Source organism: Eptesicus fuscus, chromosome 6, assembly GCF_027574615.1.
Source record: "Eptesicus fuscus isolate TK198812 chromosome 6, DD_ASM_mEF_20220401, whole genome shotgun sequence".
In the NCBI taxonomy this organism is placed as follows: domain Eukaryota; kingdom Metazoa; phylum Chordata; class Mammalia; order Chiroptera; family Vespertilionidae; genus Eptesicus; species Eptesicus fuscus.
Genome location: NC_072478.1, coordinates 25,184,297 through 25,209,665, shown reverse-complemented (window position 1 = coordinate 25,209,665; position 25,369 = coordinate 25,184,297). Strand labels below are relative to the sequence as shown.

Sequence of the window (25,369 nt, the reverse complement as noted above, 5' to 3'; positions counted from 1 at the left end):
AAAGCTGTTTCCAACCCCGCTTAACCTCAAGAGGGCAACACTCTGTATAGGCATCATAGCCTCCTTCCAGTTCTGCTAATGAAGCAAGTAGAACCTGACCTGCTGGGCATACACACAGGGAGGCTGGCTGAATGTATGTGCAGCCAGATCTTCATTCTGAGTTTTGACCCTAGGGTGGCAGCAGTTAGAGTCTCTGCCTTTGCATTTTTAGCAATTCAGTTTTTTGAGGTCACTGCCAGATTATCGGGTCATGTGTCCACTCAACAAACACCCATGGAACTGATTGATACATTAAGTTCCGGTCTTTAGAAATGTTCAATTATGGAAACACCTAACCATGGACAAAAGTACAGAAAATGGTACTAGGCTGTGCCATATGAAATTGCCAATGTTTCATCATTTTTGACCAGCATAACTGGCAATTTTCTACATTCCACAGCTTAGTGTAATAAAAGCTCATTTATTCATCACCCAGTTTCAATGACTATTATTCAGAGTCTTTTTTTCATCTGTGTTTTACTTTCTTTGACCTCTTACCTAGAAAATTCCATATATTATATCATTTCAATATGTATCTAAAGTAAAACTTTTTATAAAAGCATAAACACAAAACCATTATTTTATTTTAAAATATTAATAATAGGCCACGTGGCTTCCAGGGCGCCCTGAGTGTCACCTCTCCTGCTGGGGAGGCCCCTGTCCTGGAGAGGAGGCGGCCACGCCCTGGGTTCTCGTCTCTAAGATGCTCAGCGCCCTGGGCTTCTCCACCAGCTCGAGGAGGAGGCGCCCCCGCCCTCAGAGCCCCCCCCCTCCCCTGTGCGATGCAAACAGAAGCCCCGAGAGAGCACATTTGCTTTAAGAACAAGAAAATAAATGAATGAAGAGCGAACCAAGATGGCTGCATAGGTAAATGCCTGTACTTGCAGCCTCCCACAACCACATCAAAATGACAACTAAAATACAGAACCATCATGCAGAACTGCCTGAAAGCTGGCTGAACAGAAGCCCTACAACTAGAGAAATGAAGAAAGCACACTGAGACTGGTAGGAAGCGCGGAACAGGCTGCTGGTCCAACAGCCTCCTATGCCGTTGTGTTATTTTTAATTGGGAGGCAGACGTCTCTACAGAGGCTGCCAGTGAGGAGCAAGGGGTCCCAGCCTAGGGTTCCAGAGTTGGGAAGAGAAGTCCATGCAACTACAGGCTGTAAAAACCAGGGGGATGTGGCTAAGGGACAAGGAGACTGCTGGGATCCCAGCTGTTTCCCTTAAAAGACTCAAGCGCACACTTACAGGGTCCTACTTCTTCCAAGCCCCAGCGCTGGGGAGCCAGGCACACATGGGGAGGAACTGGATTGTCTGGCATCATGGCAGGAACTTGGGGGTGGCTTTCTCCCAGACAGGGGTGTTCACAGTGGCCACTGTTCCTGTGCTGGGACCTCCCGTCACAGGGTGACTGGCAGCCATATCTGAGTCTCAATCAGCACACTGTTTGCTCTGCCTTGGGGATTCCCTGAGACTCCCAACCCATCCAATATGCAGTTTCACCCAAGCTGTTTGTAGCTGCTTTTCCAAATGAATGGCCTGTCCTGGCTCAGGCTTTAGACTTTGCTAAAATCTTGCAAACGAATCTCTCAAACAAGCAGCAGCTGGTGTCAAACCTATCAACAAAAGGCCCAAGACCCAGCACTAGCACCAGCCGGCCTTGTTTCACAGCTGGGCCTTGCCTGGGCATCTTTAAGCCCAATACAAACAGCAAATAGCAGATCTCTCTGTAGTCCCTGCTGGGTGGCCCCAGGCATTGGCCGACTTTGAACATCCCTGGAGGCCCTAGATCCAGTGCACCCAGTGGACGGCTTCAGATCATGGTAGGTTACAACGCTACACATCCACATGCGCCACACTCAACAGGCAGACTCAGTGAGCACCAAAGTCCCACTGAAGCAAGTCCTGCTGCATATGGGTGTTTCCTGCACAGCAGCTCTCCCACTGTAGTTGCAGCTGGTCCTCACAGCCTGGCCTAGGGGTCAACTCCTCCCAGTGACACCAACAGCAATCAAGGCTCAACTACAAGACTGTGCACACGCAGGGGTGCACCTAGAGTGCCCCCCAGCTCAGGTGACTGAGCCATAGGACCTCTACACAAGGTCACTCTACCAATTCTAGGAGACATAGCAACAAACACGAGGAAGCAGCCAAAATTCGGGGGAGGAAGGAGGGGAAGAAAGCAGGAAGAAAAAGAGATATCTATTGGTTGCCATTTTATTTTTCATATATTGTATCTATCAACGATCTAATCTAAAAATTAAAATGAATAAGAAATCTAATGAACAAAATAAACTGGTGAATAAAATATAAAAAAGTAAAATATTAATAATAATTATATATCATCAAATATACAGTTATTATTCAAATTACTCCAATTGCCTCATAAATTTTCATCATTTTTTTTCAAATTTGAATCCAAAGAATGTCCATATATTTCAATTGGTTAATAGTTGTCTAAAGTCCTTTTAACCCTATAGTATTTTTTCTTTTTTTTAAATCCCTCTTGCAATTTATTTGTTGAAGAAATTGTCTGAATTTTGCTGATTGCATTTGTATGCTATAGTTTCAAATAGGCCTCCCATATATTGTAATTACAAATTGATGTTTAGATCTAGATACTTAATCAGGATCAGGGTTGATTTGGGAGTGGAATGATATTCCAAAGGTGGTAGTGCAAATGTTCCTCAGGAGGCATATATTCTCTCTCTCTCTCTTTTTTTTTTTTTTCAGCTCACTGAAGTATAATTGACACATATGATTGTAACATAATTAAAATGTATAAAGTAATGATTTGATATACATATACATTGTGAAAGAATTTCTACAAGCAAGTTAATTAACATGTCCACCACCTCACATATTTACTTTTTTTTTTTGACAACACTTAAATTCTACACTCTTAGCAAATTTCAATTGTACAATACAGTATTGTCAACTATAGTCACCATGTTATACATTATATCCTAAGGCCTTATTCATCTTATAACTGAAAGTTTGTACCCTTTTACCAACTTCTCCCCATTTTCCTCATGTTTTACCCCTTGAAATCACCATTCTACTCTCTGTTTTTAGGAATTCTTTTTTTTTTTTTTCCAATTCCACATACAGTGATACTATGCAGCATTTGTCTTTCTCTGCCTGGCTCATTTCACTTAGTATAATGCCCTCCAGTTTCATTCATGTTATTATAAATGGCAGAATTTCCTTCTTTTTAGAGGCTGAATAATATTCCCTTGCACATATACACACCACATTTTCTTTATCCATTCATCTGTCAATGGACCCTTAGGCTGTTTCCATACCTTAATTTCTGTCAATAATGCTGTAATGAACATTGGAGTACAGAGAGTTCCTCAAATTAATTTTATTTCCTTTGGTATATACCCAGAAGTGGGATTGCTGGATGGTAGTTCCATTTTTTTTTTTAATTTCTTGAAAAAGCCTTGCACTATTTTACATAGTGGTTGTACCAGTTTATATTCCCATAACAGTGTAATGTTGGAGGGAATTATAATTTTGAATTATCTCTCTTTTTGTGATATTTGAAGCCATTGAGCTCCATTGTTTAGACACATTATTTCATGAAGGATTACAAAATGAATATATTCTATCAGTTGGAATACTTCTACAAAAGAAAACTTCCCCTCAGTAAGTCTCTGGTTAGTTAGAGGTACTGTTTGTAAAGCAAGTCAGCAAAAATGCTTGAAAATTTACATTTTTTTCATTTATTCATTGGTTTTCTTTTTTAACTTTATTTTTATTGTTTACACTATTATAGATGTCCCCATTAACCCTCCCCTGCAACACACTCACACACACACACGCACACCTCACTTGCCCACCTCCACCCAGCTCTCACCACCCCTTCCCTCTGGCCATCACCACACTGTTGTTTGTGTCTATGGGTTATGCATATATGTTCTTTGGCTAATACTTTCACTTCCTTTCATTCAGTCCACCCACACCCTTAGCTCCTCTGACAGTAAAATCTCAAACATCTCTCATAGCAATATTTTTGCTGACATACTAGTATCCTCTAAGGCCTTGGTCAGCAAACTGCAGCTCGCGAGCCACATGCAGCTCTTTGGCCCCTTGAGTGTGGCTCTTCCACAAAATACCACGGCCTGGGCGAGTCTATTTTGAAGAAGTGGTGTTAGAAGAAGTTTAAGTTTAAAAAATTTGGCTCTCAAAAGAAATTTCAATCATTGTACTGTTGATATTTGGCTCTGTTGACTAATGAGTTTGCCGACCACTGCTCTAGGGCAAGGGAAACAAAGAAAAAAATAAACAAATGTGACTACATCAAACTAAAAAGCTTTTTCACAGCAAAATAAACCATCAACAAAATGAAAAGGTAACCCACTGTATGGAAGAACATATTTGCCAATGATACATCTGATAAAGCATTAATTTTCAAAATATATAATATATATATATATATATATATACACACACACACACACACACACACACACGCACACACACACACACACACAATGGGACATCATTCAACCTTAAAAAGAAAATAAATTTTGATGCATGTTACAGCATGGACAAACGTTGAAGACATTATAATAAGTGAAATAAGACAGTCACAAAAGGATAGATAATGCTTGATTCTACTGACATGAGGTTCCTAGATTAGTCAAATTCATAGTCAAAGAAATTAAAACGAGGTTGCCAGAGTCTGGGGACAAGAAGGAAGAGGGGATTTTTTAAAAAACAGGTTTGGTGAGATGAAGAGTTCTATATATGGTCTAGAGGCCCGGTGCATAAAAATCGTGCACTTGGGGGGGTCCCTCAGCCCAGCCTGCCCCCTCTCACAGTCTGGAAACCCTCAGGGATGTCCTACTGATGGCTTAAGCCTGCTCCCTGTGGGGAGCTGGCCTAAGCTGCAGTGTGACAGTAAAATCTCAAACATCACCTCCCTCTGCGGAAGGTGACTGGGCTGATCACCGCAGTACTGCTGCCACTGCCAGCTGCTGCAGCCGCCAAGGTGTTTTCATCAACATTGACTACAGTCCCTTCACCATGAAAAAATGAAAACTTTCTTTAGGCATTTTCAAGATGCCTCTTTCATAGGATATGACATTTCTTTCTTTTTTTTTATCCTCACCTGAGGATATTTTCCATTGATTTTTAGAGAGCATGGAAGAGAGAGGGAAAGACAGAGAGAAACATCAATGTGAGAGGGACACTTCGATTGGTTGCCTCCTGCATGAGCTCTGACCTGGGCCCCAGCCAGGGAGGAGCCTACAACATAGGTACATGCCCTTGTTCAGAATCGAACCCAGACCCTGCAGTTGGCAGGCCAAGGCTCTCTCTACTGAGCCAAACTGGCTAGGGCAGGATATGACATTTCTTAGCCCCTCCAGCAGTGGACCTTCATTTTTTCTTCCAGTAGTGGAAAAACCCTAGTTCACCTTCTTGGATTCTTATTACCCAAGTTACCAAGAATACTGTGAGTGGCATAAGGGAAGCTTAGCCAAATGAGCGGTCACTGCCATGGTGGCAGCTTGGGCAGGCCCCCTGTCTCCGGGCCTGTGCCATCTGTGCCTTGCCTTACCCTGCACGCAGTCTCCTCTCATCCGTCTGTGTGTGCAGCCTCCTCCTGAGCTGGTCGTGACTGTTACAGTGACCCAGCTAATTTGCATATTACCTCTTTTTATATATATATATATATATATATATATATATATATATAGAGAGAGAGAGAGAGAGAGAGAGAGAGGGTGGTGATGATTACAGAACATTGTAAATTTACTTAATGCCACTGAACTGTACACTTAAAATTGTTCAAATGATAAATTACATATTTTTTGTATTTTAGTACAATGTTAAAAAACAAAAATAATCTATGAATCAATAAGACACCAAAATAAGTGACTCAAGAATTAAAATTCTGAATTTTTTCTCCCAGTAAAACAAGAAGTACAGCAGAGTAAATCTACTTGCAATGAAATGCTTTCACATATGACCTAGATTAACCATACATATTACCTTGATTTTATTTCTCAGTTCAGACACAAAACAATGCTAGAACAAATTGTATTAAGGATATCAGTCATTTGGATTCAGGGCCTATTCTAATCTACTATAAGCTTCTCTGTGTGTGTGTGTGTGTGTGTGTGTGTGTGTGTGTGTGTTTAACAACACAAATTTATTCCCTTACAGTGTGGAAGTCAGAAGTCTGAAATCAATTTCACTGAGCAAGGAGTTGGCAGGGTTGGTTCCTCCTGGAGTCTCCTGGGAGAGAATCACTCCCTTTACCTTTTTTTTTCTTCTCTTTTTTATTGTCTTCATATGTCTCTTTTTCCCCCAATTGACCCCCCTCAACAATTTCCAGCCCAGGAAAGCCCCCTCCCTTTGCCTTTTTCAGCTGCTACTGGCCCACCTGTATTCTGGCCTGTGGTCCTCCCTCCGTATTCAAAGCACATCACACTATTCTCTACTTTCATCATCATATCATCTTCTTTCCTGTAGTCAAATTTCCCTTTGCTTTTTAAAAAAATTTTTAAGTTGTGAGCATTTTGCTGCATGAAAGAAGTAAGACCAAAGAGAACACACACCTTTTAATTCAATTTTTAAATGGTCAAAACCTTGCAAAGTTAAGCTATATATATATTTTTCATTTTTAGGTAAGTTAGAAAAATGATCAAGAAAATCCAGGAAATGCTGACTTAAAAAAATCAGAATATTGAATTCTTCTTGGGGGAGAAGCAGAATAGTATTGAAATAAAGTATTGCAAAATCTGTAGGGGGTTGGTATTCTTCCCCTCTCCCCTTCATCTTAATTTAGATATAATTGGCATATAGCATTGTTTAAATTTAAGGTATAAAATGGGATGTTTTATCAGGTAAGAAACTTTCAACTACAAAATACAATATTGTTAACTACAATAGCCATGCTGTACATAGATTCCCAAAACTTACTGATCTTATAACTGAAAGTTTGGACCTTTGGGCCAACATCTGTCCATATCCCCCTTTACTCAGGCTCTGATAACCACCATACTACTCTCGTTTATGAGTTGGACTTTTTCAGAGTCCACACGTAGCTGAGATCATGCAATATTTGTCTTTCCTTGACTTATGTACAAAATTGCACACCGCTGCCATTCAGTGACATTGCATTATCATAATACAATTGAAAGTGAACAACCATAATTCAGTCAAAAGGCCTCAAAGGTGAAGCAAAATATGCATTGAATCTATTGTGTGGACATCGGAAAAGGAAACAGTCAATGACTCTAAAAATAAAACACCCCTAGATGTTTTATTTTATAATATCTTAACTATATGTGTAAATATATTACTTATGGCCAATACACAAACTCTGTTTTCACACTTCAAATTGGAATCAGGCTTCCTAGTATCATTAATTAGAAAGAGATGCCTTTGTTTGTAACTTTTGTAAAAAATGTAGAATTTATTAGCAAAGGACTGTATGTTCATGTGCCCAAGGTATGTGAAATGGAGGTGAGTGTGAACAAGTGGAGAGAACTGGGTGGCGAACACCTAGTCCAACAGAGTCAAGGATTAGCCATCAAGAATTTCTCTCTCTTCTTGTACTGGTCTTAAAGGATTTGCAATTCTCAGGGATCTGAATGACGCTAAAATTTGTCTAATGAAGACCTTTGGATATTGGTCCCCAGGGATACAGAGACTTAGAAAGTCAGCCTGCGACAACCTCCCTCAACCACCCTGGTCTAGTCAGCGAGCAGCACATCTGAGGCTCCTTCCAGACATGACCCTTCTTAACCAGGAACCCATTGCCACCCGTGGTCACTCTGCCCATCCTGTGGACAAATCTTCCATCTTAAATACCCAGGTGACACGTCAAGCATCAATCTGCAGTGATGCCACTCAGGTAACTTCAGATCCCTTAGTTAATGCGAGGAGGCATTGAGGAGAGTATATGCACATTGTAATCAGAACCAAGTGTCCCAGGGATTCTGCCTAACTGTTTTCTTTTTGACAGGTTCTCATGTATGTTTGTACAGGTAGTCATCTCGTTCTCAACCTGCCATTCTCCTTACCTGTCTAAAAGTGACAGACCTCATTTTTCTCCTGAGCAGAAACCTGCCCCTTCTCACACAGTGACTGCTGCAACCTTTCTAACATTCACATGAATGCATGTGGTGGTCCTGGGGAGTGGGCATGGTCAGCTTTTCCTTTGATTTCTATTCCTGGGTTATGGAAATAGAGCACAGAGGAGTGTATTGTCTCTGTAGCTGGGCTGTGAAAACGCAGGGGAGAAAGTGGAAACACAGAGAGATTCAGCTGGCTGCCGTTCCAGTACACCTGTTTCTCTCCATAGTATAATAAATGTAGAACTGCATGACCATTCTTTAACTGATTCCAGAATTAACAAATGTTGGCATTCTGCTACATCAGCTTCAGATACTTCATAAAGTAAAAATAATATGCATACAGCAAGCACCCCTTTATATTCACCTTTTTTTTCTGTTCTTTCCTTTCCATACACAACACCTTCTTGAATGTGATGGTATCCCCATGTACTTTTGTCTGCATCTTCACAAACACATAAAGGATAAAAGGCATTAACCATAATACTATCAGATAGGGAATAGAGAAATAGGTTGTGATGTGAATAATATAGTATAATACTATCTAGTAATTAAAATAAATAAAGTGGGACAAAACTTATCACCATTAGTCAAAATTAAATTACATAAGGATACCAACTGTAAATGAGATGTACCATATGGTTCTGCTTATGATAGCTTTTTAAATGTAAAAGAATGCATTTATTTATGGAACAATAATACTAGTTTTAATATAAATAGTAGGGGAATTATGTATCTGAAGTTGGTGTGGTGGCTACCCTGGGGAAGGCAAAGAATCAAGATTGTGCAAATTCACAATGGGGGGCTTCATACATACCTGTATTATTTATTGCAATAAATTCACCTTCAATTAGGATAATGTGTGTACCTAGTACTTTGTTATCTCTTTACTTTGTTGTTCTTTAAGAAGTTTTATCTTTTAAATGCGTATATATTTATTTTTGTCATATATTACTACCTGAGAATGTTCAATGAATATTTTCAATATTCTCATGCTATATACTTTTAATCGTGCCAAATCTTGTCTTATGTAGGTTTTTCTTATTTCTATTGGTTCAATATCTACTTGCTTTATTATTTAATTCATCTCATTTGCTACATATTTCATCATATGTTCATGCCAAATGAATATTGATATCATTCATGTTTACTTCATTCCTCTTCTACACAATAAGTGTTATGAGATGGAGTTTCCTCTCGGAAACTCACACCTGAAATTTGCAGTTTTCATACTAAAGCTATTATATCTTTCTATTGTCTCTCCTTTGCTTGCCCACCCATTGCTTCCTTCTGAGGAATAACAAATGCCAGGTGTTGTTCATGGACAAAAAAGGCCACACACACAAAACAGGAGGAGTCCGTACAAGGGTCCTATGGACCTAGTGCTGAGCTAGCTGCTTCCCCTCTGCCCAATACTCATCACCTCAGCAGCCCCATGAGCTTTATGAAACTTCCCATTAGACAAATGAGGGCACCAAGGCTTCCTATTCAGTGGAACAAATGTCTTCATTCACAAAGCAAGCACTGGTTTGGATTAAATTTGAAGTGCTTGAGTCTAAAAGATACACCCAATAATGGAGGCTGTCATGGAAACTTCTGTCTTTGCCAGGAGAGGGAGGACCACTGATTCAGAGAGACAAACCTGTTAGGACACCGGATTATTTTATAAGTTTCTTATAAATCTGCATTATCTTGAAAATCTCTGTCTTCAAGGACCAAAACACTTGTTGCTATTTCTGTCTGTGTTATGAAGAGCCTATGCATTTCATTCCATGTCTATTTTAGCTATTTTTTATTTTTCTAAATAATATACCACTTGGCACCTTAGGGGAAGAAATCCCTTAGGATGAGATAGAGAATGTCATCAGCATGGTTGTGCAGCTTCTATTAGAATAAATTCATAATGCAGATGAGTAGCGTATCCATGGGGGAGTCTTATGAACTTTATGCTTATTGGCAACATTTTAACCTTTTGCACTCAGATGTCGAGTGTGACTCGACACGGTTAGCATCGGTAGCAGCTCATATGTCGAGCCACACTCGACACGTAGTTTCACCGCGGGGGGAAGGGAGATTTTTGTCTATTTTTCCAGTATCTTTTCTTGTTTTCATTAGCATGAAAGGACAAGGAAAATGTAAATGCCGTCTCAACTGATGCCACCACCTAAGCTTCACCAATGGCATCTTCAAAGGCTATTTGTTTCTAAGACACATCAGTCACGTGAAAAGGTTAGACCAGTACACTAACTTCCAGGGGTAGATTATTATCCACTAACTTAGAGCAACGTTTAGATGGAAAGCTCCATATAATCGCACCTCACCCTAACAAAAAACACAAAGATTGTGTTGTTTGTTCTAACAGAAAAATCAGAGGAGGAAGAAGAGAGACGATTTATATTTGCGAAACATGTGAATGTAAACCAGGTCTTCATGTGGGTGAATGTTTCAAAAAATACCACACCATGAAAAATTATAGAGATTAAAATTACTCTTTGAATGTAAAAAAATATAATTTGAAATATAAAAAAATCCAAATAAATAAGTTTGTATGAAAAGAAACTCCAGTTTTTTATTTATTCTACTGCCGCGCTTTGTAAAATCTGGGGTATTTAAAAAATTAAATCCCGAGTAGAATAAAGGAATCGAGAAAAAAGCAAGTGAGTGCAAAGGGTTAAAATCTAAGCTCAGTGCAGAGCATGCACTTGGACGGATGCCATTACCTGACACACTACTCACACTACTCAATGGCCAGAAGTGAACATACCTTAGGGGATGGGGGAATTGAGGCATTTTTCAAGATAAACGTATAAAAGTTTTAAAGGAAAGTTATGAAATCCGAGTGATGGTTTAGGAATTCTAATTCTCTGTTACCCAGAGGCATTAACAATGATGATCAGCCAGACACTCAACTCAGCGTCAGACAACATGGACTGAACTTCGTCTTTTCCTCCCGCTGTATACTTGTGTCCATGATACAGTCTCAGCTTCCCTAAGTTTCCCCGTGGATAACAGAGTGATAGTATGATCTAACTCATCAAATCCTTTGACAAACCCTTCAGATGATTGGGGACCATATGCTCTGCAAGAGATATTGAATAACTTTATTCTCATATTTCTGTTTGAAGACAAAGGAATATTTCAGAAGGAAATGTCATGTCTTTTCTTTGTTTCAGTCTCAGCACTTGATACTAGGTTATAAAAAGAGCTAGATATTTGGGCCAAGAAAGGGAGTGAAGGGAACAGGAAGAGTGAGAGATAATGATGGCAGGAGAAATCAGCAGAGAGAAAGATCTGAGTATTCCCTTAGGTTCACCATCTAAACAGAGGTTTTCTTCTTGTTGTTTAATTCTTGGTTTTCAAACTTTAGCAAATATGAAATTCATCTGGAGAGCTTGTTAAAACATAGGTCATCACTCTAGGAGTTTATTGAAGTAAGTCTAAAGTAGTAACAAGAATTTACGTTTCTATCAAGTTGCCATTAGATGTTACTGTTATGCTCCTGGGGACCATTCATTTTATTTTATTTTCCCCCATCTGTTCCATCAGGTTCATGAACAGCATGTTACCTGGAAACCAAACAGACGTTTCAGAATTCCTACTGCTGGGATTGACAGATGATCCAGAACTGCAGTCCCTCCTCTTCTACCTGTTTCTGTCCATCTACCTGGCCACTGTTCTGGGAAACCTGCTCATCATCCTAGCCGTCATCTCCGATTCCCACCTGCACACACCCATGTACTTTTTCCTCTCCAACCTGTCCTTTACTGACATCGGCGTAATCACAGTCACCATCCCAAAGATGCTGGTGAACATCCAAGCACAGAATCAGAGCATCACCTATGCAGGCTGCCTCACCCAGATTGGCTTTGCCATGGTTCTGGGCGGATTTGAGAATTTTCTCCTTGCAGCAATGGCCTATGACCGCTATGTGGCCATTTGTCACCCCTTGAGGTACGCAGTTATCATGAATGCCCATCTCTGTATTCTGCTCATTATACTCCCCCTGTTCCTTAGTACAGTGGCTGCCTTGCTCCACAGTCTGATGGTGTTGCGGCTGTCCTTCTGCAAGGAACTGGAAATCCCGCACTTCTTCTGTGAGCTTGCTCAGGTCCTGAAGCTTGCATGTTCTGACACCCTCATCAATAACCTTCTGATATATGTCCTCATAAGCCTGTTTGGTGGTATTCCTCTGTGTGGAATCATTTTCTCTTATAGTCAAATTGTCTCCTCTGTATTAAGAATCCCATCAATGGGGGGAAAGCTTAAAGTGTTTTCCACTTGTGGGTCTCACCTCTCAGTTGTCTCCTTGTTCTATGGAACTATTTTTGGTGTGTACGTTAGTTTTGCGATTGCTGAGTCATCCAGGAAGACTGCAATGGCTTCCATGATGTACGTTGTATTTCCTCAACTGATGAATCCCTTTATCTATAGCCTGAGGAACAGGGACATGAAACTGGCCTTGAAGAAACTCATTGGTAGGATACCTTCTTTTCTGATTTTGTGCCATTTACTTTGGGCAAGGGAGTCTAGAATGAGGTAGCGTGAAAGAAATCCTGGTTGAGTCATAGTGCCTAATTTTTCCATCACCATTCATGTAAAATGGCTCGACAACATAATGACCATGTTAATTTTAACTTGGGGTTGAAACCTGAGTTTAATTTTTTCCTGGCTCTATGGCATTTGATACGATTTTAATCCTCTAAACTCAATTTCTTAACTCTATAGAAGGGTCTATAGAAGCAAAGCCTGAGGCAAGGGTTTTAGTTTTAGAGATTTTTTTTAAATCACTCTCACAGGTGGAAAGTATTGGAACAAGGCTGTGGTGATATCTAGAGAATAGCTTCGAATTGTTCCATGGAAGGGTCATGTTAATTGCACCCTGGAATTGGGCCTATCATGGACTAAGAAAACTGAACTTTTATATACCCATTTGGTAATAAAAGTGATCATTTGTTGATATAGTATATTCTTTTGAGAAACATTATCAGCTACTATACTGTTTCATTATCTATGAAATCTGCATTATTAGATTATATCAGTAGTTTGAAAAGATCGTGAGATATTTGAACTTTATCAGTGAGGAAGTCTTCATTTCTAATAATAAAAAAATCTTTCACTCTAATGTGCCCAAACAATAAAGAGAGTTAGTTTTCATGAGGACTTTACAGGTAAGAAATGCATAGGAACTGGATTGTAGGGGCTCATTCAATCTGCCAGGTGTTGTCTTGTCCTCAGAGTCACCAGATGGAGACGTTATAAGCAGACATGATGCCTGAGAAAAAACTCTTTTTCTTCTTGAAGTCAGATAATTATAGATTTTCCATGGTGTCAACCAAGAATATATCTCTGTAGTGGGTGAAATAGTGGCCCTCAAAACTATGCCCACTTTCTGTTTTTCCCAATTCATTAAAATTATATGATATACTAGAGGCCCAGTGCACAAAATTTGTGCATGGGGGGGCGGGGGGGGGGGCCTGTGTCCCTCAGCCCAGCCTGCACCCTCTCCAATCTGGGACCCCTCGAGGGATGTCCGACTGCCTGTTTAGGCCTGATCCCACCTAAATGGGCAGTTGGACATCCCTCTCACAATCCACGACTGCTGGCTCCCAAATGCTCGCCTACCTGCCTGATTGCCCCTAACCACTCCCCTGCCAGCCTTATTGATGCCTAACTACTCCCCTGTCAGCCTGATAGCCTCTAACTGCCCTCCCCTGGTGGCCTGCCCCCCCCCCCAACTGCCCTCCCCTGCAGGCCTGGTTCCCCCCAACTGCCCTCCCCTGCAGGCCTGGTCACCCCCAACTGCCATCCCCTGCAGAACTGGTCCTCCCCCCAACTGCCTGCCCCTGCTGGCCATCTTGTGGCAGCCATCTTGTGTCCACATGAGGGTGGCCATCTTGTGTGTTGGAGTGATGGTCAATTTGCATATTACCTCTTTATTAGATAGGCTTGGGCAAATGCTATTTAGTTGGATTTGGAATATTTGTAGAAGATGACTTTATCTCAGATTATATAGGTAGGCCCTTAATATAATCACATGTATGCTTATAAAATAGACCTAACAAAAATTACACAGACAAAAAGAGAAGGCAATGTAACCATGACAGTAGAAATTGAATTGATGTAGCCAGTATTTGATTTCCAGTATTTAATCAGTTTTTCCAGATTTTTTATGATATAACTGTTCATAAAATAAAAGATTCAGGTGTATAATGTGTTGATTTCATACATTTATATACAGAGAAATTGTTATCACCATAGCATTGGCTAAAACCTCCATCCTGTTACCTAATTACCATTTCTCTTTGTGATGAGAACATTTAAGATCTACTCTCTTAGCAATATTCAAATATAGAACACAGCCTTTTTAGTTATCATCATCATGCTGTACATTATATCCTCAGAACTTAACCTTATAACCGAAAGTTTGTACCCTTTGACTAACATATGCTCATTTCTCCCGCCTTCCATACCCTGGTAACCACCATTCTATTCTGTGTCTAGATTCCACATAGAAATGATATTATACAGTCTGAGTTATTTCAGTTATCATGATGCTTTTGAGTTTCATCCCAAGTGTTGCAAACAGCAGGATTTCCTTATGTTTTATAGCTGAATAATATTACATTGACTATGGAGATATCTACACATATCTTAAATCTTCTTTATCCATTCATGTGTTGCTGGACATGGACAATTAAGTTTTTTCTATAACTTGGCTATTGTGACTAATGCTGTCATAAACATGGGTGAACTCTATGAGATCCCAATTTCAATCCTTTTGGATATATACACATCAATAGGATTGCTGGATCACATCGCACATTATCATGAAAAAGGCCCTATATTAGATGCTGCTGATGAAACCGTGCACAAAAAGAGAAATCCCAGTGCTCAAAGAGTATGCATTTCTGAAAAATGGGTGATATATGAGAGAGGTAAATATGCCTCCTTTGGCCTCAATTAAATTTTCATATAGGTGAGGTGTTACTTGGTACTATTTTTCTATATGTTCCAGAACCAAAGCATTTTAGTCACCATAGCTCCATATTATCTACTATTTGGTAAGGGAAATGCTTCACTTTGTTATTTGCCATCAAATAGAATAATCTTTCTCTATTGCTCTTTTATATAAAGTTCAAAATCACCTTCTCAAATACAATGAAATTCTAGGATTTGTCTTAAATTTAAAAAGCTATTGGGGGAAATTTGACATCTCTATAGCATTGTGTATATCTATTCCATTTTAAAATATTCTTTCCACTTCTTAGGTCTTCTTTTGTGTTTTGCAGTAAAATATTATCAGTTTTTCCACAATGTACTTTCATATCTTTTCTTAGACTCCTTTCCAGGTATTTATCTAACATTTTATTAAAGTGTCTTTTAGAAATTACACTTTCTAAATAAATTTTGCTTTGTAAAGCTGTGCAATTAGTACCTGTATAGTATTTTGAACAAGAACATTCTCTTCTTCTTTCTAATAAATTATCTATAGTTTCTTTGCATTCTCCGCCTAGGTGGCTAATATTGTAGTCAATGGTTCATTTTTTCTCAGTGATTTAAACCTGAACTATGTTGTTTGTATAGAAACAGTATTAGCATCTTTTATATGTTGTTATTGATTTTTAAAAGAATACTTTTAGTCTTTGGCCATTAACTATTTCATTTACTATTCAGATTATTTCTGAAATACCTTTTTTGGAGTTAAGGTAGTTTCTTTTATTCTTACATCACTGTTTTTATTATCATGGAAGGATGTTGCATTGCTTTTTTCATCTATTGAAAATAATCGGCCCTGGCTGGTTTGGCTCAGTGGATAGAGCACCAGTCTGTGGACTGAAGGGTTTGGTCAATGATTTTGGTCAATGGCATATGCCTGGGTTGCGGGCTTGATCCCCAGTAGGGGACGTGCAGAAGGCAGCTAATTAATGATTCTCTCTCATCACTGATGTTTCTATCTCTCTCTCCCTCTCCCTTCTTCTCTGAAATCAATAAAGATATATTTTAAAAATGAAGAAGCAACTCTATGTGTTGTTCATTAAATCTAAAACAAAAAAGAAAGAAAATAATTGTATGTTTAGGTCTTTACTCAGTAAATGTGTCGAATCATATTTAAGGTTCTAATGCACACACTTATTCATTCATTCAACAAATATTGAGAACACACTGTTGCCAGGCCCTGTATTCGATGCTGCTGATGAAATCGTGCACAAAAAGAGAAATCCCAGTGCTCAGAGAGAATGCATTTCTGAAAGACGGGTGACCTATGAGAGGTAAATGTGGGACACTGTGATATGACGCCTCTGGGCTCTTTCGTGAAGAAGCAGTCATCACCCGAGCTTCTAGGAGTGCTACTGGCAGACAGCCTCCCATGGTCAGCCCCTCTGCGCGTCAGCCTCTCAGAAGAGAACCAATGCAGCACCTAAGGTCGCTCCCCCTTGGCAGGGCAGCACCTGATGACTGATCAGTGCAGGTGTTAAGACCTGGACTTCTTGCCCCAATTTAGAACAACTCTGGAGCAACATCCCAGCTATAGAACTTCCTGCAGAGTCAGGGGAGTTTAACATTGGAACTCCACTGCATTTCACTTTCTCTCTGCCTAGTCCTACATTCTTCCCTCTTCTTCCACCTGAGTGGAAGAAGAACTCCTCAGTATACCCCTGCATGCTTATCTGAGAACTCCTCAGTATACCCCTGCATGCTTATCTGAGAACTCCTCAGTATACCCCTGCATGCTTATCTGAGAACTCCTCAGTATACCCCTGCATGCTTATCTGAGAACTCCTCAGTATACCCCTGCATGCTTATCTCTGTCTACATGTCTACCTCCCAGTGGACTAATCTGATACCATACAAAAAAAGATTGGTTCAGAGATGGTGATAGGGGTTGTGGAAAGGGCAAAATGTTGCAGTTTCACACAGTAGGGCAAGGGGAATCATTGAGAAATTAACATTCAATTAAGGCTTCAAACAGGTGTGGGACTAAACAATGAGTTTACAAAGAACAAAAATCAACCTTGCATTTCTGAAGCAAAGCTGAATTTGACAGAATGCAGCATCCATTTACATTCTTGGTTAGATTTAGGTTTGTGAAACTTTGTTAATAATTTTGTAAAAGTAAGAGTACCTGTGATTTTCCTTTCTTCTGCTAAATTTCTATACTATAGGCATCCAGGCTGTGTGGACCTGAGAACATGAGATAGAGGGTATTCCTTCCCTTATATTTTCTAAAATCAACCTTTAATCTTGAAGTTAACAATTCTTAAATGCTTGGAAGAACTTTTCTGTGAGTCTGTTTAGCTCAGGCTATGTTTCCTGGAAAGTTATGTGATTAATTTAATTAGCATGATGTTTCCCACTAATTATTTTCTATTTGTTTTTAAGAGAAATAGATTCTGTTGTATTGCACCTAATCAAGGCCAACACTTCAACTTCTATTAGCACCAAACCACTCTTGCCTCCTTTAGAACATAACTCTAGTAATTCTCCCTGTATCATATTTAATTTCCCCTTTTGATTAATTTATTTTCAATACCATTCAATACATTTGCATTCCCCAATCTTAAAGAAATCAAATCTCTCTAGACCCTGCATCCTGCTCTGGCAACAACCTCATTTTTTTCTTCTTCTTTTATACTATACTAAAATTTATAGCAACATTCAACTACTCATGAAGAGTTATCAAGGTTCTTTATCTTAAGTTCAAGGTTTAATGTTTTTATCCTTCTCTTACTTAAATTGCAACAAACTTGACTAAGTTTACCATTTAACTGAAACACTTTCTTACTTGTCTTTCAGCATCATATATTATTCTGGATACTATTTCAGCCTCCTTTGTTGCATCTTCCTTGTCTCTCCAACCTCCAAACACAGGAGGACTTCTAGCTTGGTCACCAGTCCTTATCTCTGTTCTAGCAGCCTTCAGCCCTTTGCAATAGCATCAACATTCATGGCTTTAATGGCCATCCACACACTAAGGATTCCCAAACATATGTCTTCAAAGAGGAATTCTCCCTTGAATTCCAGACTTGAATGTGGAACTGTCCACTTGGCATCTGATGTGGATACATAATAAGGACCTCAAAGTCAATGTATGCAAGACAAAAGCCCTCATAGCTGCCAAATATGCTTTGCCCACCATTTTTCCTACTGTAATTGATGCCTACTCCATTCTTTCAGGTACTGGACCAGACTTCTCTCATTGAGCAAAATCCACAATTCTGCAATCGCTTTTACACTTGGTGCCCAATCATTCAGAAAATGCTGTTGTTTATACCATGAAAATATATTCATAGTCCAGCCGAATATCTCCACCTACCCTATAACCAAAGCTCCTATAATTTTGGATTATTCAACTTCCACCATTACTGAGCTATCTTGTATCCACTCTTGTTATCAGTAGTTTTTCTTTGTTTGTTTGTTTGTTTCATGCACTACTTATTGAACAAGTTTGTGGAGAAGATGGTTAAATATAAATGGAAAAGGAAGGGACCACTTTGTTCCATTTCCAATGGCATTGATGCATGTTTTTTACATTATATAATCTTTCAATATTTCTGACAATTTTTTTTTCAATATATATTTCTATTGATTTCAGAGAAGAAGGGAGAGAGAGATAGAAGCATCAGTGAAGAGAGAAAATCATTGATGGGCTGCCTCCTATGTGACCCCTACTGGGGATCGACCCCCAACTTGGGCATGTGCCCTGACCAGGAATCAAACTGTGACCTCCTGGTTCATAGGTCGATGCTCAACCATTGAGTCATACTGGCTGGGCCTGTCAATTCTTGATATAGTATTTTACACAATTGCCTCAAAGGACCTTCAGAGATAAAAGTATATATCTACAGCTATAAATTGGGTGCATCCAATCTATATATAATAGAAATTTCTACAGTCACTCCACAGAATTCAATAGATCAAAAATTGCAATATAGCTTGAGAATTTGGGGAAAGTTGAGGTTTCAAATAATCCTCAAAGCTCACAAGTAAACTGTCATTTTTTTGGGAGGAGGGTATTGTACTTTTAAATTACAGTTGACATACTATATTAGTTTCAGCTGAGCAATAACAGTCATATAAATTACAAAGTGATCACCCTGATAAATCTAGTACCCATCTGACACCATATATAGTTATTACAATACAAGGGTGGGCAAAAGTAGGTCTACAGTTGAAATACAAATAAATAATACAATAATTAAAAATAATAATACAAAAATAAACTCTGCTTTGCATACACACAACTGTAAACCTACTTTTGCCTATCCCTGTATTATCTCTTATATGAAAGGCCTGTGGCCACCAGGCCATAATGCCATCAAGAGCAAATGAGCAGCAGCTCTCGTGGTGGGCCAGGCAGGGTGCGAGCTAGGAGCGGTGATGGGCGGGGTGGCCAGCTGAGGCAAGCGGAAGCGAGCTACTCACACACGATTTCATGCACGCTGGGCCTCTAGTTGATTATATTCTCCATGCTGTACTTTATATCCCCATGACTGTTCTGTAACTACCAATTTGTACTTCTAAATCCCTTCACCTTTTTCACCCATTACCCCAACCCCCTCTCATTTGGCAACTGTCAAAATGTTCTTTGTATCTGAGCCTGTTTTAGTTCTGCTTATTCGTTTATTTTGTGTTGTTTTTGTTTTAGATTCCACATATAAATGAAATCATTGGGCACTTGTCTTTCTCTGTATGACTTATGATGCTCAGCACAATACCCTCTAGGCTGTCCATGTGTAACCGGACAATCAATGGGTGCATGCTGCCTGTCACTACTTGAGCCAATTAATCAGAGTCAGGGTTGAATCGTATATGAGCGTTTATTCCAATAATGCTGGAAGTACGGGAGAGCAGCAGGTCATGCACAAAAAAATCTGCTCTGCAGCCCCTCACAAGCCAGCTGCTTATGTAGGGTAAGACAAAGATTACACGAGGAAATATGGATTACAGGCATGGGGAAGTAGGAGGCTGGGGTGGGACTCCATTGGTTGGGCAACAAGGTTGTTAATCCATCCATGGGAATGGACCGCATTCTAAGGTTGACTCCCAGGTCCAAGGCTGATTCCCAGGTCCAGGAGGCATACAACTCCCAGCAGGTCAGAATGTCCTTTCTTTAACCAACAAAGCAATCCTGGTTAACAGAGCATAATTAATATTTCCTATAACCATAGCTAGACCCCAATATTCTATTCTTGCCCCTAACACATGTTCTTGCAGATGGCAAGATTTCATTCTTTTTTATGGCTGTATCATATTACATTGTATACTAGTATATGTAACATTTCTTCTTTATCCATTAACCTATTGATGGACACTTAAGTTGCTTCCGTATCTGGCCACTGTAAATGATGCTGCAATAATAAACATGGATGTACATGTCTTTTTGATTTAGTGTTTTGGGTTTCTTCAGATAAAAACCCAGAAGTGGAATTGGTGGGTCCTTGTTTGTCTCTTGTTTTAGTCTTTGTTTTAAAGTCTATTTTCTCTGCTATAAGTATTGCTACCCCAGCTTTTTTTTTGTTTCCATTTTCATACAATACCTTTTTTTTTTTAATCCCTTCACTTGCAATCTAGGTGTGTCTTTCAATCTGAAGTGTCTCTGGTAGAGAGCCAATGTAAAGATCTTGTTTTGTTATGTCATTTGATTGGAACATTGTACTAGTTGATATGAATCTGGTCACAAGGTTCCTACAAATTTTTAATAAACAATACATACTTCTTTTATCTCCTCAAACCACAAGCAGAATTCCTCTAGTGATTAGCATTTCTATGTGTGAAACTAAGCAGAGGCTATTAGCCTGAGGCCATGGGAACAAAGAAGGCTTGAAAGAGATGGAGTCAGAGAGCATTTCACTTTGTGATAAACAGATCCGGCAATCAAATTCACACATTCATCACCTAACAGATTTAACTATTTTTCTAGTAAATTTTAATTATACAATACAGTACTGTTAACTACAGTTGTCCTGATGTACATTATATTCTCAGACTCTACTCTTGTCATTTACAAATCGCTACTTAAAATGCCTATCCCACAGTCCCTCACAACCACTATTCTATATTCTGTTTCTATTCTTTTGACTTTTTTCTTTTAGATTCCTTATGGCCTATGACAGACCAAGCGTGCGCTCTCTCTCACTCTCTCCTTCCTTCTCTTCATTTAGCATAATGCCATCCAGATTCATCCATGATGTCACATGTGGCAGGATTTCCTTCATGATAAGGCTGAATAATATGCCATTTTATATATCTATATAACATTTTTTATCCATTCATCTGTCACAAGACACTTAACTTATTTCCATATCTCCATATCTAGGCTGCAATAAACTTGGGAGTTCAAATATCTTTTCAAGGTACTGATTTTATTTCTTTTGAACATATACTCAGAAGTAAGATTGCTATATAATATCTTCAATGTCTGAGGACCTGCTATACTGTTTTCCACAGTGGCTGTACCAGTTAATATTCACACCAACAGTGTAAAAGGGTTGCCTTATCTCTGCATCTTCACCAGCATATTAATAAACATCCTAACAGGTGTGAGGTGATATTTCATTGTAGTTTTGATTTACATTTCCCTGATGATGACTGATGTTGAGAACCTTTTCATGTACCTGCTGGCCTTTTATGTCTTTGTAAAACTGTCTACTAAGGTTATTTGCCTATATTATATTGAAGTATTTGCATTTTTGTGAGTGGTAAGAGCTCCTTATATAGTTTGGATATTAATCCCTATTAATATGGATATGGAGATATGGACATGTGATTTACAGAGATTTTTCTCCCATTCCATAGGTTGCCTTTTTATTGCCTTGTTTGTTTACTTTCCTGTGCAGAAGCTTTTTTGATGTAGTGCAACTTACTTATTTAACCCCTATGTTTTCTTCTAGGAGTTTTATAGTTTCAGATCTTGCAACTGAGTCTAATCAATTTTGTACAAATCACTCTGTATTAAAACAGTTTATTCAGCTAGTTATTTATTGCTGGACATTTTGATTGTTTCCTGTTTGGGGCATATTACATATAATTAGCCTTGTCCACATATTATATTTTTGCTTTTGCATATTTAGGATAGTTTTCTAAGATTAATGTTATCGATTCAAAGGGTAATAACTATAAAATTATGATAAATATTGCCAAAATCCTGTCTATTTTGTTGTACAATTTTGCCCTCCCACAACAAAATGTGAGGTTTATTTCCCCATGGTCTTGCTAACAGAGTTTATTGTCCAACTTTTAAAATATTTTGTCATTCTAATGTATGGGAAATTATATCTCTGTTTGAATTTGCCCTGTTTTCCACTTTGATGGCCACTGCATTTTGTTATCTGAGGTTTGTCTGTTCCTGTCTTTTACCAGTTTTCCTATTAGATTGTTACAGATAACCGAAGAAGAACAAAGCAATATAGAGAGATGAAGTTACATTTATTCCGCGCGGGTCCAGAGGAAAATGTCTCTCAAATTCTGGGCCCCAACATGCAGGAATTCTCCCTATTTATATGATTTTACCTTCTTTGTCTCCCAAATATGGAGTGTTTCCGGCCCCTTTTGCAAGTTCTTAAAGAGCCCTTATGTGCTGGACCTTGAGACCTCAACCAGAGGCCTAGCCTGGCACCAGCACTGATAACCTTGTCTGGGGAAGGTTTGATGGACTAGCTGAAGTAGGAGTAGTCTTAGCAAGCAAGAATTTACAGAAGCCAATTAGCAGGGTTAAAATTTCAAACAGCAGTTTTCATACAAGATGGATGCTTCAAGGTCATTAGACTTTTTATTCTTCACTCTTAGATGATCTTTTCAATTATATTGTTAAGTTGAAAACATTTTTTGCCAGTTAATAATATTCACTTTGCTAATGATGTTTTTTCTTCATGTATTTTATTTTCTGTAGTCAAATTTATTATTTTTCTGCCCTGACCAGTTTGGCTCAGTAGATAGAATATCAGCCCACAAACTGAAGGGTCCCAGGTTCCATTACAGTCAAGGGCCCGTACTTTGTTGCAGACTCCATCCTCGGCCTAGGTCTGGCACCTACAGGAGGCAACCAATCAATGTGTATCTCTCACATCAATCTCTCTCTCTCTCTCTTTCTCTCTCTCTTTTTCCTTTTCTTACCACTCTCTCTAAAAATCAATGAAAAAATATCCTCCAGTGAGGATTAAAAAAAAATACAACTTGAGAAAAGTCAATCTAATCTACATTGACATTTGTAAGTGGAGTGAGATAGGAGTCTAGTTTTATTCTTTAATCTTCATCATCTGAAAGAGTAAATATCTACTTACCATTGAACATAAATAAGCACAACAATTTGGTTGTAGCCCATCTACCATTGTATCTTTCACTTCTTTTTGGAGTACAGAGAAAACTATTTTTCTTTTCAGACTCACTGTGTCTGTGTATATTTTATCTGTGTGTTTGAGGTTTACTAGTGGTAAAATTATGGATAATATTAAAATGCCCTTTTGTCATAAGTTTATTTTCAAATAATACATCTGGAAAAAATAACCAATACATTTTTTTTCAAAAAGAAAGAATAATATAGATTAAGAAATTCATATTGAAAAAGTTAAAATGTAAAGTAATAAACATTTAAAAATACTGAAATCCTTAAAGAAAAATGTTTTTAAGTAAATTTAACACAGGTCAAGAGTTAGCCATCATTTATGTCTCTCTCCTCTTGTGTTAGTCTTTAAGAATTTCCACTGCCCAGGGATCAGAATGACACCAAAGGTGTTGGTTAATGAGGAACTTCGGATATTGATCCCCAGGGATATAGGAACCATACTAGTAGAGAGCCAGCCTGTGACAGCCTCATTCAGGAGCTTTTGCTTATTCAGAAAGCTGCATGCCTGAGCCTCCTCCCAGGCATGATCCTTCTGGACCAGGAGCCCGTTACCACCTTTAGTCACTCTGCCCTTTCTGTGGACAAATATTCCATCTTAAACATCCAGGTGTCATGTCAAGCATCATCCCACCCTGATGGCAACCAGGTAATTAAAGTCCCTTATTTAACACCTTGCAAATAAAGGCACATGTTTTGTTCCAATGCTATTCCAGAGAAGCAATGAACAGAGGAAATAGAGCAAATAATCAGAACTAAGTGTCCCAGGGACTCCTCCCGGTCTGTTTGTTGACAAATTCTTGTATATAATTGTACCAATACTTACCTAGTTCTCACTCTGCTTATCTAAGTCTAACTCTGCTTGTCTTCCAATCTTTTATTTTATTTTTTTTAAAGGCAGAACCCCATTTTCTGCCCCTTCTCAAACATGATGACTGCTGCAAAACGTTCTGCCATTTACCTGAATTCTGTAACAGTCCTGGCGGATGGGTATGGTCAGCTTCTTATTTTATTTCCATTCCTGGGTTATGACACCATGCACAGAAGAGTGTTTGTATTATCTCTGTAGCTGGGTGTCAAAATGTAGGAGCGAGAGTGGGAACACAGAGAGATTCCATCAGCTGCCTTCTCAGTACCCCTGTTTCTCTTTATAAAATTAAAAATAGTTTAGCCCTAACCAGTTTGGCTTAGTGGATAGAGCGCTGGCCTGCAGACCCAAGGGTCCCAGGTTCGCTTCTGGTCAAGGTCACATGCCTGGGTCCCACATGCAGGAGGAAGCCAACCAATGATTCTCTTTCATCATTGATGTTTCTATGTCTCCCTTCCTCTCCCTTCCTCTCTGAAATCAATAAAAATATTTTTTAAAACATAGTTTATATAAGAACAGCAGAAATAATATAATAAAAATATATGTCTGCCTGCCACTCATTCTAGAATAAACAAATGTTGACATTTTGTTTTACAGCTTTAAGGTTTTTAATAAAGTAATATATATATATATATATACACATACACATACACACACACACACATACACATACACAGAGGCTACTCTTTTCATTACTCCTTTCGTGTTCTTCCCTTCCCAGAGGCAACACCATCTTGAACGTGACATATCCCCCATGCAGCACTTTATATTGTCATATAGGATAATGGACATTGACCATAATACCTATCAATTAAGAAAGAGTAATAAATTATGATGTAACAATACAATGTAACACTCTGGTGATTAAAATTCATGCAGCAGGACTAAAAATATCAACATGATAAAAAATAGATTGCAGGGGAATGCCGATTTTAAATTACATGTACTGTCTGGTTCCTTTTATACAAACTTTCGAAAATGAAAAATAATGCAATTGTTTATAAAATGATAATACTTTTAGTGAAA

At 38.8% G+C, this 25,369-nt stretch overlaps 1 protein-coding gene across 1 annotated transcript; it reads left to right on the top strand.

The window, feature by feature from the left end:
• The first annotated feature begins 11,694 nt into the window (after positions 1–11,694).
• Positions 11,695–12,675, top strand: LOC103303164 (olfactory receptor 7G1-like). The gene has a single exon (XM_008160188.3). It carries the CDS (start codon positions 11,695–11,697, stop codon positions 12,673–12,675), a length of 981 nt encoding a protein of 326 aa, XP_008158410.2.
• Positions 12,676–25,369: the final 12,694 nt, after the last annotated feature.

Excerpts from the sequence above, each read along its gene's own strand:
- LOC103303164 (XM_008160188.3), top strand. The coding sequence starts at position 11,695 with ATGTTACCTGGAAACCAAACAGACGTTTCAGAATTCCTACTGCTGGGA.